Source organism: Triturus cristatus, chromosome 1_2 (genome assembly GCF_964204655.1).
Source record: "Triturus cristatus chromosome 1_2, aTriCri1.1, whole genome shotgun sequence".
Classification (NCBI taxonomy): domain Eukaryota; kingdom Metazoa; phylum Chordata; class Amphibia; order Caudata; family Salamandridae; genus Triturus; species Triturus cristatus.
Window position 1 is genome coordinate 1,192,262,296 of NC_140580.1, and position 14,881 is coordinate 1,192,277,176.

At 53.7% G+C, this 14,881-nt stretch overlaps 1 protein-coding gene across 5 annotated transcripts in view; it reads right to left on the reverse strand.

Moving 5' to 3' along the window:
• Positions 1-1,063: 1,063 nt before the first annotated feature.
• ST6GALNAC6 (ST6 N-acetylgalactosaminide alpha-2,6-sialyltransferase 6) overlaps positions 1,064-14,881 on the reverse strand; it is a 144,011-nt gene continuing 130,193 nt past the window's right edge. For 4 of the 5 annotated variants that reach the window (XM_085614148.1, XM_085614144.1, XM_085614147.1 and 1 more), the window contains exons 6-7: positions 13,666-13,773; positions 1,064-3,054 (exon numbers count right to left, since the gene is read on the reverse strand). In XM_085614148.1, the coding sequence (XP_085470274.1) occupies positions 2,856-3,054; positions 13,666-13,773 (307 nt within the window). In that variant the 3' untranslated portion in view covers positions 1,064-2,855. The remainder of the gene's footprint in view (positions 3,055-13,665; positions 13,774-14,881) is intronic. The other variant, XM_085614149.1, reaches the window with a different exon arrangement.

Here is a 14,881-nt window from a genome sequence, read left to right on the forward strand (position 1 = left end):
AGAAAGGCGGCGGTGTGGGAGCGCCGAAGCAGGTTCCTGCATGAGAAATAATGCACCACGTCGTGCAATTCTTCTTGTGCAGGAACTGAGGGCGCTAACATACGGGGGGCACTCCATGTGCCCTCCTGCATGCACCCCACTGCACAGAGATTACAGGGCCCCCCTGAGTTGCCTCACCACCACCCTTTCCATGGCGGACTCACCGCCGTGGATAGGGTCAAAGTGAGGCAACTCGTAATATGATCGGCGGTGCTGCATCTGCACCACCAGTATATTGCAGCCTCAGACTGCGGTGCCACCGCCGCGGGATTCATGATCCCCGGTGGTTGCGTTGGCCCTGTGGTGGTCCCACCGTCGCACTCTGAATACGGCAGCCGGACCACGAGTGCGGCAGTGCACAGACAGCCTCCACTATCACATGGACCGCCAAACTCTTAATTAGGCCTTTAGTCCTTGGAGTCAGGGGGGCAGAAAGTCAAACCCTGTTGCTCTCGGGGGGCACCTCTACGGAACGTATCAGAAGCGAATGAGCAGCTTAAGGTCTTTATTCTGGATGTAAAATTCATCCCTAGCCATTAAAAACTTGTTTGTTAACCAAACTCTTGCTTTGGTAGGGACATAGACAGGCCTTTCTCTGTAATCTACGTATATTTTGAGTACATCTAGGGTAACATTAGAGGCATGCTGGTACACATGCCTTCAGGTTAACAGGTGGGTTCAGGGATTCTGTGACTCTCCTATATTAATGCTCTCGGCACCGTCTGTGCTATCTTGAAGGAGTTCTTCTGCTTGAGGCATGAATGGTTTGACAAACAGGCCTACATATTTTGCAAGAGGCTCAAGAACAAATGAAGGCTGCCTCTCTTTCCACCTCTCTGGCATTCTCTCTCTACCTGAACAAGAGGGGAAGGTGAAACACCCAACACAAGACGTGCCTAAGAGTGAAAGGTGACTCGTTCCCCTGCCACACACATAGGCAATGCCCAACAGGGAAGGCTGAACTCTAACACAGGAAGCAATTACAGGACTCAAGTCAGAACACTCAAACATTTAAAAACATTGATCATGGGTTGTGCTTGCCACAGGGCCAGTTGACACCAATGTCTTTAATTGCAGCCCTAGTGAGATCACAAACACACATACACTGTCACCGCACACGAGGTAGACAAGCCCATTAAAGCGGCCATGATGTGAGGACCTAGGACTCCCTACATGGTAATCCCCACCAAGAAACCTATAGGAAAGTGAATAAAGTACATTCCACGTTTAGAGGTCCAGAGAGTGAGAGGATGGAGACCCGGGGCGTCACTGAGCTGGTCGGTGTTGGATCAGTCCAAGTTGTTGCACAGCGCTGCTACCTAGGTAGTGGTGGGCAGCACCATGTGCTCGGTTTACAACATAACACCCTCAAAGTGAAGAGTGTGAGGGATACGTTGGCTGTAGGACTCCTTCCAAGCCCCCTTCTGTATAAGGAGGAAAGACCTCGGCATTCTCCCAACAAGCGCACTTTCCTTTGTCTGCCCCAATAACACCCATGCCCATTGCCCACATCACGCATGAACACCTAGGTATGGTAATCGGTGCCACGGGAACTTGAAACCACTAAATTCATGAGGTCCATGGAGCAGCAGACCTACCCCGATAGGTTGACAAAACACCAGAGTTTCTCCAAAAAGGTTTCCAATAAGCCTGAGCTTGGCTAACAAACTCTGCCCCTAGAGGTCACGGAGCATCCCTTGAAAGGCAGCAGTGTCTGCACCAGGCAGTTATTGCCAGCTCCACCTGTCCCACGCGCCACCTACTTCTTGCCACCAGACATCTGGAGTTAGCCCTCCCGGAATCATGACAGCACTCCCTGGAGCCTTAGGATAGAGCCCCCTGGAGCCTCACGACAGCCAGCCCTCCAGACTTGGTCCAACACTTTGTGGTGGAAGACAAGGCTTTAGTCCTGGTCTATGAGTGGACATGGGGCACCCATGATGAACCAAGTGCCTTGGAAACACATGCTCCAGTGGTGCATCATACCATGTGCAGGGGCTCAAAGTTCTTCCACATTTACTCAATGCTCTCAATCATTGACGCCCACTTGATAAGGTCAGGGCTGGAACCACATAGCTCCACTGCATATGGCTGTATTGACCCCAGATCCTAGAAAATCTCATTTTATGGAAAAGAAGGGATTTGGAGAAGGTTCAGGTTTGGGGTGACATGCTTCTGGGTTAAACCTGCAATATGCATCACGCGCTCTGGCATGGAAAGGCAGTCAGCAGCGAAAACACCCCCTGCTTCTGAGGTCTTGGGCTCAACTGGTCTTCTCTCCATGGCCTCCGCCAGTGACCCTCAAACCTGGCCCTTCGGGCTGAATGACCTCCAGGCGCCTCTGGGAGGTGCCATGATGGAGCCTGCCTGGGGAGGAAAGTGATGAAAGGTCCCAGCTGGAAGAGCTAATGGAAACAGTTCTGGGTCGAAGAAGTTCTGGAAGTTGCACATGATGGGAACTTTGGAGCTGATCTGGGCAAATGGAAAGTGTCTGGTTGTGTATGGAAGAGGGAGACGGAGCTGTTATGGGTGGAAGGAACCAAATTAGGTTTCAAAGGTCTCTGGGAGAGGCTCGTGGCTGGAAGTTCCTGCTGGAGTGGGACTTGACTGGAAAGGATTGATGGATGTGATCCTGGACCAGTGAAGATGGTCTTCACTTGGAAGGGCCAGTGGAGGTGGCTTCTTCTAGAAAGGGCTGGTGGAGTTGGTTATGGACCAGTGAAGATGTCATAGACTCGGAAGGGCCAGCGGAGGTGGTCTGTGCTGGAAGGACCTGGTGGAGTACGGCTCTAGCTGGAAGGAATTGGGGACCCTTGTCAATGATCTTGAAACCAACGCGGATGCGAGAAGGTGATGTTGTACACGCTGGCCCAGTGTGCAAAGACAAGCTTCTCTGTGATGAAGCGGTGGTGGCTGCCCCGCCGGCTCCGCTCATTCTGGAGGTATGTGGTGCACTCATCGGGGCCTTTGGGTTCATAGTAGTGATACGCCACTTTGTGGAATGCCACACGCCGGCTGTAGGAGAACAAAAGCAACAGTGTGAGTGTCCTGAGCCTAGTGTGGGCTCTCAATAGTGCACAACAGTCCGGCTCAGCAAGTCGATCAAGTGTACTGACATCAGGTCTGCTCTCTCAAGAGAAAGTAATAAACACAAAATTAGGCAAAGCGCAGTCACAAAAATGGCCACCCCCTTCACCCCTGATTATCAGTTCTGTTCAGCGTTGACTTAGTCTCCCCCTCTGCAACACACGCAAACTTGCAGATGTAAAGACACTGCACACAACACCTGCAGTAGGTAAAGCATTGCACTAGAGGGCGCTTTTTCACTTGGAGGGGACAAGGAGTCCAGTTTGGAAGTCTACCTGAGTGTTGGTCAGAAGAAGCATGACTACCCCATCCAAGTCAGGGGGTTCCACCAAGGGCCAGGTCTTGGACAGTGCATACGAGTCTGTTATACCTACTGCTCAGCTAGTGTGACTGGGACGTGGAATGTTGTGTGTGAGGATACTGTGAAATGTTGGTGTGTGAGGATGCTGTGAAATGGTGTGTGAGGATGCTGTGAAATGGTGTGTGAGGATGTTGTGGAATGTTGGTGTGTGGGGATGTTGTGGAATGTTGGTGTGTGAGGATGCTGTGGAATGTTGCTGTGTGATGATGCCGTGAAATGTTGGTGTGTGGGGATGCTGTGGAATGTTGCTGTGTGATGATGCCGTGAAATGTTGGTGTGTGGGGATGCTGTGGAATGTTGGTGTGTGAGGATGCTGTGAAATGTTGGTGTGTGCGGATGTTGTGGAATGTTGGTGTGTGAGGATGCTGTGGAATGTTGGTGTGTGATGATGCTGTGGAATGTTGGTGTGTGAGGATGCTGTGAAATGTTGGTGTGTGAGGATGCTGTGAAATGTTGGTGTGTGCGGATGTTTTGGAATGTTGGTGTGTGAGGATGCTGTGAAATGTTGGTGTGTGAGGATGCTGTGAAATGTTGGTGTGTGGGGATGCTGTGGAATGTTGGTGTGTGAGGATGCTGTGGAATGTTGGTGTGTGGGGATGCTGTGGAATGTTGGATAAGTGAGAGTCAGTTGGAGACTGGGCTGAGCAGCAGGAAGGCTGCTCCTGGTGGGGCTCTTGATCTTAACATCTATATTAATAAACATCTTACTTAATCTTCCCTGGGTTACTGGACTTCTTTCAATATAACAGAGCCACGTTTAGGCTCTCCAGCAAATGCTTGGTTTTATTCTGGGGCTGAAAATGTTTGAATAAATCAATGTGTGCAGTAAATCATGCATTTCTTTACTCGGTTTCTTCTGCACCTGTGGCCTACCTCTGCGTAGCCCCAATGAGAGCACTTGATGCCTCCTCTGGACCCACCCCTTGACCCCGGAGGATGCCCATGGTCCTCTCAGACCCCTGTGTTGAGTGTGAGGCCAGGGAGAGGAGAGCGAGGGAGCCATGTTGCCAGCCTGGGCTCACCTGAGGGACTGGGTGAACGGAGCAGCTCTCTCACAGCATGTTTAGAGGTGGGGTGGAGGGCAATGAGCTCCTAAAGAGACAGCAGGGGGCAGAGGGAGTGACAGAAGAAAAATAAAGAGAAGAAAGGACAGAATGCATGAGGAGAGTCTACCAGAGTTAAAAGGTAGACCTGGTCAAGGCTTGGATGGCACTTGTGAGCACCGTGGGAGCCTCCTCCGACAGTGTTTGCGCAAAGGGTGCAAGTGGATACGTTTGCATCTTTGGGAATGTTCGTGCTGGTGACCGCAACCCATATAGAGCTCTCTCCGTTAATGTCCCCAGGACAGAATTTGGAAGGATGAGGTGACCTAGGGGGCTGGCTTGCGTCAGCATGTCTGATCATGCCTCCAGGTGAACGATTGGTGATAGTTTGACTGTGATTGAGGTCAAAGTGTCCTGGAACTTCCAGAGAGCACACCTCTTTGGAGATGTGACACAGTGGCAGCAGGGTGCACTGTGTGACACCAGCCATACCATCTGTGAAGGGAGACACTAACTGTGGTGATCTATACAGAGTGAGGAACAGTACTCTGGAGACCAAAAGGCTGTGCGTTCAAGTGCTAGGTTAGCACCAGCCTGGTCCAAGACCATCTCATCTCCTCTCACTCATTGACCTTGTGCTTGTCTTTGACCATGTACAGCACTCCGCTAGCTTTGGCTAGGCTTGAGCTAAAGAAATACCATATACATACATACGTAAATGCAGATGTGTGGTACCTAGAGGAGTTTGCAAGAATCCAGACCCCAGGGCCATGGTAGGTGGTTGACACCCTGCAGGGTACCACCTGTGAGGACCACAATGAGACTAGGCAGGACCCCACTCTGTTTAGGGGGAGCTTTGACCTAAACTCTGCCTTCAGTGAAGTTTAGGCCACAGGTTTCAGAGATGAAGATCTAAGACACACCCCGCTTGTCGGTGGGCATTTAGGGGACGTGAGATGGTAAAACTCCTGCACGCAAGTCTCTGTTGTGCCTACCTTTTTGTATTTTACTATCTTCAGGGACAGGAAGACATCCCTGAGTTACTAATATGGAGGAATGAGGTTTCCCCATCCTGAAGTGAGGAATAGAGACATGCAGGACAAGAAATGGGATCCAGGGGACATCTTGGATGCAGCTCGGTGACCTGGACTTTGCAGACCACCTGTTCCTCCTCTCCCATACCCAGCTGCAGATGCTAAAGGAGACCAACAATGCGGCAGCCACAGCAGCACAACTTGGCTTCAACACCCACAGGGGAAAAACCAAGATCCTGAAGGCTAGCACGGCCAGCACAGCTGCAGTCACTCTTGCAGACAAGCATTGGAACAGGTTGAGGCATTCACCGACCTGGGCAGTGTCTTGGACAAGCAAAGAGGTACAGAGGCCGATGTCAAGGCAAGAATCGGCAAAGCAAGGGCCGCCTTCATTCTGCCTAAGAACATCCAGAGCCCGAAGGGCCTAACGCCACAAACCAAGTTCGGGCTTTTTAATAAAAACATAAAATCAGTCCTTCTGTATGGAGCAGAAACTTAGAGGAGAACGGTGACCATCGCCAACAAAGACCGGACCTTCATTAACACCTCTCCCAAGAAAATCCTCCAACTCCGCTGGCCAAACACCATTGGCAACAATCACTATAGCAGCAGACTTTCCATCTCCCTGCTCATGAAAAAATCAAGAAAAGACGGGGGGGGAGCGCGCAACCAAGATGGCCGCGTAGGTGCGAGGCTCCCGAGGACCTCCGCGACCTCCTGAATAAATCCTGGAAATATCCTGTCCTTGTTAAGGGGACTGTGTCGGGGAACCCGAGCTGAGGCACTACCCGTTTTTTGGGCTCGAATCGGACCCCGAACACCGGTGGGAACATCGACTGAAGGTTGCGGCCTTCTCCTCGCCGGCCCCCCGGATTGGAGTAGTGGCGCGATCCGGGGACAAGGTGAATAACAGCGGCGAGCGGGGCTGGGCGACTCGCGCACCCCGCGCTTTCACTTTCGCTTTTGCGCCCTCCTTGCTCTCTGGCGAGGTCGGGCTGCGGAGCGGGGTGCGGTGGTGTGGCCTTGTCCAGGTACCCAGCTGGCCCGCCGGCGGTGGGTCGACCCGCGGCTCTGTGGTCGCCCCCTTGACACCCGTGATCTGGTGTGACGGCCCGTTTGGAGATCTTGGCGCGACGGTGGAAGGGCCAGCATGGCCACCAAACAAGATGGCGACCGGGCGAAGGTGAAGACGACCCGCCGTGGCACGGCGCACCAGGCCAATAGTATGGACCGCTACACGCTCCAAAAGGGTTCTCCGGAGACAACGCGGTCATCCCCGGTGGGACCGACGGAGACACCTGCCCATCCAGTGGATCTAACCCTCCGGGACGTCATGGGCGCCATCGCTGAACTGAAGGCCTCAGTGGACCAGCGTTTTGATACCTTGTCGCAAAAAATTGACTCGGTCCTGGTGGATGTGGGCCTTGTGAGGGCGGACTTGTCAAAGACGAACGACCGAGTCGATTCCCTGACCCACACCACAACGAGCCTCACGACTGACGTGGTGGCCCTCCAGAAGGAGGTGCGCCGGCTTGGCCAGGCGAGCGCCCTGATGGACCGGCGACTGGAGGATTCCGAGGGTCGCGCCCGGAGGAATAATATCCGCATTATTGGTGTGCCGGAGGGACGTGAGGCGGAGGCGGCGGATCTCTTCGTGGAAGACTTGATCCTGACCCATCTCCAGCCCCGGGGGCTGAGTAAGTTTTTTGCGGTGGAACGTGCCCACCGGGTCCCCGGGGGCCGCCCTAAGACCGGTGCCCCGCCGCGGCCCCTTATTGCCCGAATCTTTAATTTTCGGGACCGAGATGCCATCCTCCAGACCTCCAGGCAACAGGGACCGGTCAGGTTGGACAACATGGACGTAAACTTCTACCCAGACTTTACCCCGGCAGTCCAGAAGCAGCGGCAGAGCTTTATTGGCATCAAACGTCGTTTAAGGGACCTAAATCTTAAGTACTCAATGCTCTTCCCGGCTAAGCTGCGGGTGGAGGTGGATGGTCGCACGCACTTCTTCGACCGGCCCGAGGCGGCTGGGGACTGGTTGGACACCTTGCCTGGGGATCGGGGCCGGGGGGGTGGGGGGAGCGCAGCTGGCGAGGAGGGCCCGCTGGTTCAGAATTGAGGGGTGACTGTATTGCCTTACTCGGGACATTGTTCCTTCACCACATACTGCTTCTGTAGGTTCCCCTCCCATGGAGGTCATGTGGGGTCTGCTGGGGGCTTCCCTCCTCCTCTGGGGGACTAATTAGTATTTAGCTATGGGGCGACAGGCACACTGCACTTTGGGGGGGCTGTCTGGGCTCATGCAGGGGTGCAGGGAGGGGGGAGTTTTGTTGGGACCGGGGGGTGGGGGGGGTGTGTTGTTTGTTTGTACCGCAAGGCAATCCTGCGACTGTTTTGTTGTCTTTAGACTGCTCGGTGGGGGACGACCGATTGTTTCGACGTACGATGGGGGGTAGGGACTTGACTGTGTTGTCATGGAATGTTAACGGCCTGGGGGATAGGATTAAGCGTGGTGTGGTCCTGCAGTATTTAAAACGTATTTCCCCAGATGTTGTCTTTCTGCAAGAGACGCACCTTATAGGTAACACCTTTCATGCAATGAATCGGAGGGGATATCGTTTGGCGGCCCACTCTGGCTTCACCTCAGGCTCGCGGGGGGTGGGTATTATGGTTAGGAACTCGCTCCCGTTGGAGATTGATGAGGTGCACCACGATGAGAGGGGACGTTACACTGCTCTGGCGGGACGTATGGAGGGTAGAGTGTTCAGTTTTGTGTCGGTGTACGTCCCGCCTGGGCTACAGGCCACTACATTTGCGGACCTGGGGCGCCTCCTTCTGGAACTTCCGAGTGGCCTATTGGTGGTTGGAGGGGACTTTAATGCGGTTGTTTCTGGATCTATGGATCGCCATCCCCCTAGGGACCTCCCCCGGGCACAGGCGTGGCTGCCTGGCCTTTTAGACACACTGGGCCTGGTGGATTGTTGGCGCTTAAAGCATCCCGTATTGCAACAATACACCTTCCACTCGGGGGCCCATGGTAGTCTTTCGCGGCTTGATTACATCCTTGTCCCAGCGGCCCATGCGGGGAGGGTGGGAGAGGTGCGCCATCTGGCACGGGGTATTTCAGACCACTCCCCATTGTTGTTGCATTTCGATGTCTTCCCGAGGGGGGATGGCAGGGTGGCCCCGATTAACGCCTGGTATCTGCGCGACCCCACCATTCGTGCCGACTTGGTCACATCCTTGCAGCGCTATTTTGAGGAGAATGTGGGGTCGGTCCCATCTGCCATCTCCCTATGGGAGGCTTTCAAAGTGGTTCTTAGAGGGGAGGCCCTCTCCTTTATTGCCAGTGCCCGGCGGCGTGAGCGGGAGGAGGTGACCCGGTTGGAGGCCGAGATTGCGGAATTGGAGGGTGACCTGGGGAACGGGGTAACAGACGCCAAGTTACATGTTCTGCAGTTAAAGCAGGCGGCCTACCGGGCCCTCGTCACGGAGGCGGCCAGGGGCCTTGGTAGAGAGCAGCAGGGGCGCTTGTATGATGTGGGTGATAAGGCCGGTAAATTGATTGCGTGGTTGGATAAGAGAGAGAGAGCGAGCCGAGTGGTGCCTTTGATTGAGAGTGTGGATGGTGCGTGTGCCACGGAGCCGGAAGCCATTGTCTCCTGTTTCGCGGATTATTTCCGCGGAGTCTACTCCCCTGCTTCTCCCTGTTCGGAGGCGGACTCCCGTGCCCTGCTTCGGGATATTGCACTCCCCTCCCTTACGGCGGAAGACAGAGATTCGCTAGACGTCCCTCCCACCTCGGACGAAATTGCCTCGGCTATTCGCTCGATTTCATCCGGCAAGGCCATGGGCCCCAATGGCATTCCCATTGAGCTATATAAGTTACGCCCGGATGTGCTGGCACCCCACCTGCGAGCGATGTTCCTCGCGGCCCACTCGCGGGGCTCCCTCCCGCCGGACCAGCGTCTGGCCACAATTGTGGTAATCCACAAGGAGGGGAAGCCCCGTGAACGGGTCACATCCTATCGGCCGATTTCGCTTTTGAACGCGGAGCCCAAAATCCTCGCCAAGGTGTTGGCTAACCGGTTGGTTGGCGTGGTGGGCGATTTGGTCCATCAAGACCAATCGGGCTTTATCCCACACCGCAATACGGCTCTTAATCTACGGCGCTTGCACGGCGTGCTCGCGCGTGTCCCATTTGTGCGGGAGCCAGCCATCTTGGCGTCCTTGGACGCCACCATGGCGTTTGATACGCTCGAATGGCCATATCTCTGGGCGATGCTCGCGAAGTTTGGGTTCGGCCCGGGTTTCATCAGCTGGGTCAAATTACTATATTCGGGCCCGATGGCGCAGGTGGTGGTGAACGGGCGTGTGTCGACCCCGTTCGCGCTGGGGCGGGGCACGCGACAGGGTTGTCCCCTGTCGCCTCTTCTGTTCGCCCTGGCCCTGGAGCCCCTGGCGGAGTGGCTGCGGTGGCACCCTTCCATCCGTGGTCTCCGCTGGACCCCCGAGCACGAGGACCGCGTGTCCCTCTACGCGGACGATATCCTTTTGTATCTCGCCTCCCCGCGCAAGTCCCTGATCGTCCTAGTTGATGTTCTGCGCTCCTTCGGTCGCAACTCAGGCCTAGTCATTAACTGGGCGAAATCCTGCGTCTACGTGCTTTCCGGGGAGGCTCCGGTCCTGCCGCGGGACTGCCCGATCCAGATTGCCTCCCAGGGTTTCCGGTACTTGGGTATTTATATCACTCTTGACCCGGAGGCCCGCTATGAGCGGAATCTGCTGCCCCCTCTCCAGCGTTTGAAGGAGGATGTGGTGCGCTGGCGGCGTCTCCCGCTCTCGCCGCTCGGTCGAGCGGCCTTGTTTAAAATGATGTCCTTGCCGCGCTTCCTCTACGCCCTCCAGAACACTATGGATATGGTCCCGGCACGCTACTTTCGTGAGGTGGAGGGCCTTCAGCGGCGCCTGTTCTGGGACGGGAGGCCGCGTATTGCTCTGGCTAAACTGACGCTCCCGTGGTACGATGGAGGGGTCGCCCTCCCGGACATTAAACGGTATTACTGGGCCTCCCAGCTAGCTGCAATTAATCATGGCCTTTACGGGCCCGCCCTAAACCCGGCATTCGAGATGGACAAGATGCTCCTGCCCGGTGGAGATTACAATCGAGCGCTGTACTCTGGTGCGCCTGGCTCCCGTCTGACGGGACCGACGCGTGTAATGGTGCGGGTTTGGCACGCGGCTAATGCAGCTATGGGGTGGAAGGACCGTTTGACCCGGGCGTCTCCACTGTATGCCTCTGAGAGACTGGGCTCCCTGTGGACATCGAAGGGCTTCGAGAAGTGGGACACGATCGGAATCAGCACAGTGGGGGATCTTTGGACGAGGGGGGGATTCAAAACTTTTGAGACGCTGCAGGCGGAGTTCCAGCTGCAGGGCAGTGAGTACTTTCGGTACCTGCAGGTCCGCCATGCGCTGGGCTCCGTCTTCCCGGATGTTGCATCCATTCCGGAGTCTTCCCCCCTGGAGGACAGAGTGCTGGATGGCCATGTCCCGGACAGCACGATCTCCCTCATATACAAGAAGCTGATTAATGATAGATCGTGCCTGTTAACTAGTCTACGCGAGGCTTGGGTGGCCGACGGGCTGGAGCTGGACGACGAGGATTGGATGTCCGCGGTGGCCTCTCCGAAAGAGGTGGCCATCCCGGCTCGCCTTCGTTTCGTCCAGCTCAAGATTCTTCACCGGGTCTACGTGACGGGGCCGAGGCTTCTACGTATGGGTTTTGCCATGGACGGACTGTGTAAGCGTGGATGTGGTGCGTTGGCGACTTTTATGCATATACTGTGGGAGTGCCCGAAGGTGGAGCGATTCTGGCGTGGTGTGCATGAGGTCCTGCGTGTGGTCACGCGTGTAGCGCTGCTGCCCGAAGCGAGGAGGTGCTTGTTGAATGTATGGGAACCGAATGACTACTCGGTTCCGCAGACGCGGTGGGTGACTCTGGGATACATGATAGCGAAACGTGATATTGCTCAATTGTGGGGATCCCAGAGGCCCCCTGCGGTGTCGGCCTGGAAAGAGCACATGGATTGGTGTATGTTCCGTGAAAGGGTGGTGTATGTGGCGAGGGGTAAGCCTGGGGCGTGGGTGAAAATCTGGGGCCCCTGGAACGCCTACCGTGGGGGCATTTGTGAGCCACCACAGCTGCCGGCTGCCTCGCCTGCTCCGTCTCCCTAGCTGGACCCTCTTGCTCGGCCGCGGGCACGCGGCCCCCCAGTCCTTGATCTCCTCCCATCCCCCTCTTCAGATCTTTCCTGCCAGTCTGGATCCCCCACTATGGAGCAAGTGTTGTCATCTTGAATCTCGGGTTGCCTTGCGGTTGTGGGTTTTTGTTGATGTTGTTAGTCCTTAAAATGAAACCGTACTCTGTGGCAGGACGCCGTGAGGCCTGCACCGTTGATTACTCCTGTGTTTCTACTGTACACCGCTGAGAGACCTTTACTGTCTGTATGTACTATATTTGTGATGCTTTAGCGGCCGGCCGTGCGGTTGTAGGCCCATACCTGTAACCTTTTTATGGATGCAATAAACGGTTTCAAAAAAAAAAAAAAAAAAAAAAAAAAAAAAAAGAAAAGACGGGGGGCTGGAGGGGTCACACTCTCCGCAAGCCTGCGTCAAACACCACCAGGCAAGTCCTGACCTGGAACTGTCAAGTGAAAAGGAAAAGCAGGCCAAGAAACACCTGGCGTTGAGGCTTCGGGGCTGACAGCAAGGTGACGGGTTTCATTTGGAGTCAGATTGAAAGAAAACCCAGTAGGACAGAGATGGCCCATAACCTGGATGGGGTAGGAGGCATAAGTAAGTATTTCCACATTTCTTTCCAAGTTTTCCTCCACAGAGAAAACCTTTTCCCTGTGGAGAAACCCCTTCCTTCAACTCTCCTCCACCTTAGGAGAAAGTCCATTCCTCTTACATCCTTTAAGGGTGTTACCCGAGCACTCGCTGGAGTAAATCTCCGACCACTTCTGTGTAGGGAAAGGGTGGGTCAAAGATTGTGAAGGTCCACAAACATACATGTATTTGGTCTTCGCATACATGTTTTTTGGTCTTCGCATACATGTTTGTTGGTCTTCGCATACATGTTTTTTGGTCTTCGCATACATGTTTTTTGGTCTTCGCATACATGTTTTTTGGTCTTCGTATACATGTTTGTTGGTCTTCGCAAACATGTTTGTTGGTCTTCGCATACATGTTTGTTGGTCTTCGCATACATGTTTTTTCATACATGTTTTTTGGTCTTCGCATACATGTTTTTTGGTCTTCGCATACATGTTTGTTGGTCTTCGCATACATGTTTTTTGGTCTTCGCATACATGTTTGTTGGTCTTCGCATACATGTTTGTTGGTCTTCGCATACATGTTTGTTGGTCTTCGCATACATGTTTTTTGGTCTTCGCATACATGTTTGTTGGTCTTCGCATACATGTTTGTTGGTCTTCGCATACATGTTTGTTGGTCTGCGCATACATGTTTGTTGGTCTTCGCAAACATGTTTGTTGGTCTTCGCATACATGTTTTTTGGTCTTCGCATACATGTTTGTTGGTCTTCGCATACATGTTTGTTGGTCTTCGCATACATGTTTGTTGGTCTGCGCATACATGTTTGTTGGTCTTCGCAAACATGTTTGTTGGTCTTCGCATACATGTTTTTTGGTCTTCGCATACATGTTTGTTGGTCTTCGCATACATGTTTGTTGGTCTTCACATACATGTTTGTTGGTCTTCGCATTCTTACTGGGGTACCATGCACTATTCTGACTCTTTCCAGCCCCTCCCTTGGGACTTGCCACTGCACACTTCTCTGTGCTCATCGTGGACAAATGTGCAGAAGTAAATAAACCCTTTACACCCACCAAGATTCCTGTCGTGAATTCCCTGCAGGTATACATGAAGGTATTATCAGTCATAATCATGTTTATGGCCACAACATGCCTTTTTGACTTCTTCCTTTAGTGGGGCAGGGAGAGAAATCAGGAGAGGAGGGGGGGGGCAGGGAGACTATTTAAAACAGAAGCAGTCACAATAGGAGGTGACTTACCTGCAGTAGTTTGGGGGGACCATTCCGTAAACATGGACCTGATCACAAAGATCCATTGCAATCCCCATTGTGAACCAACCAGTGCTCAGCCAAGAGCGGGACTTCTCTCTGAGAACAGCAGGGTAGGAAGGAGGAAACCAGGAGAGAGGAGAAGAAGGAGTAAACCAAGGAAGAAGGGAGGAGGAAACCAGAGGACAAGGGAGGAGGAAACCAGGAGAGGAAACCAAGAGAGAGTCAAAGGAAGGAGAAAGCCAGAGAAGAGGAGAAAGAAGGAGGAAACCAGAGGAGAAGGAAGGATGAAATCAGAAAAGGAGAAGGTAGGAGGAAACCAGGAGGGAGGCGAAGGAAGGAGAAAGCCAGAGAAGAAGGGAGGAGGAAACCGGGAGAGAGGAGAAGGGAGGACGAAACCAGATGAGAGAGGAAAAGGGAGGAGGAAAAAAGAGGAGAAGGGAGGAGGAAACCAGGAAAAGGGACGAGGAAACCAGGAAACGAGAATGTAGGAGACAACCAGAGTAGAAGGGAGGTGGAAATCAAGATGGTAGAAGTAAGGGGGAACCAGGAGAGAAGAAATCAGGAGGAACAAGAGAGAAGTGTAGAGGAAACCAGAGAAGGGAGGAGGAAACCAGAGGAGAAGGGTGGAGGAAACCAGGGGAGGAGAATGGAGGAGGAAACCAGGAGAGAGGAGAAGGGAGGAGGAAACCAGAGGAGGGAGAAGGGAGGAGGAAACCAGAAGAGAGGAGGAGGGAGGATACAACCAAAGAATAAGTTATGTCGACACCAGGTGAAAAGGTAGGAGGAAACCAAGAGAGATGAGAAGAAAACCAGAGGAAAAGGGGGGAGGAAATCAGAAAAGAGAAGGCAGCAGGAAACCAGAGGAGAAGGGAGTATGAAACCAGAAGAGGAGAAAGGAGGAGGTAACCAGGAGAGATGAGGTGGAAACCAGGAGAGGAAAAGGAAGGAGGAAACCAGGAGAGGAAAAGGAAGGAGGAAACCGGGAGAGAGAACGAGGGAAGAGGAAACCAGAGGAGAGGAAAGGGGTGGAGGAAACAAGAGGAGAGAGGAGACGGGAGGAGGAAACCAGAGGAGAGAGGAGAAGGGCAGAGGACACCAGAGCAGAAGGGAGGAGAAACCAGTAGAGTACGGAGTAGGCAACAAGAGGAGATGAAAAGGGAGTGGGAAACCAGGAGAGAGAAGGGAGAGGAAAACCAGGAGAGGA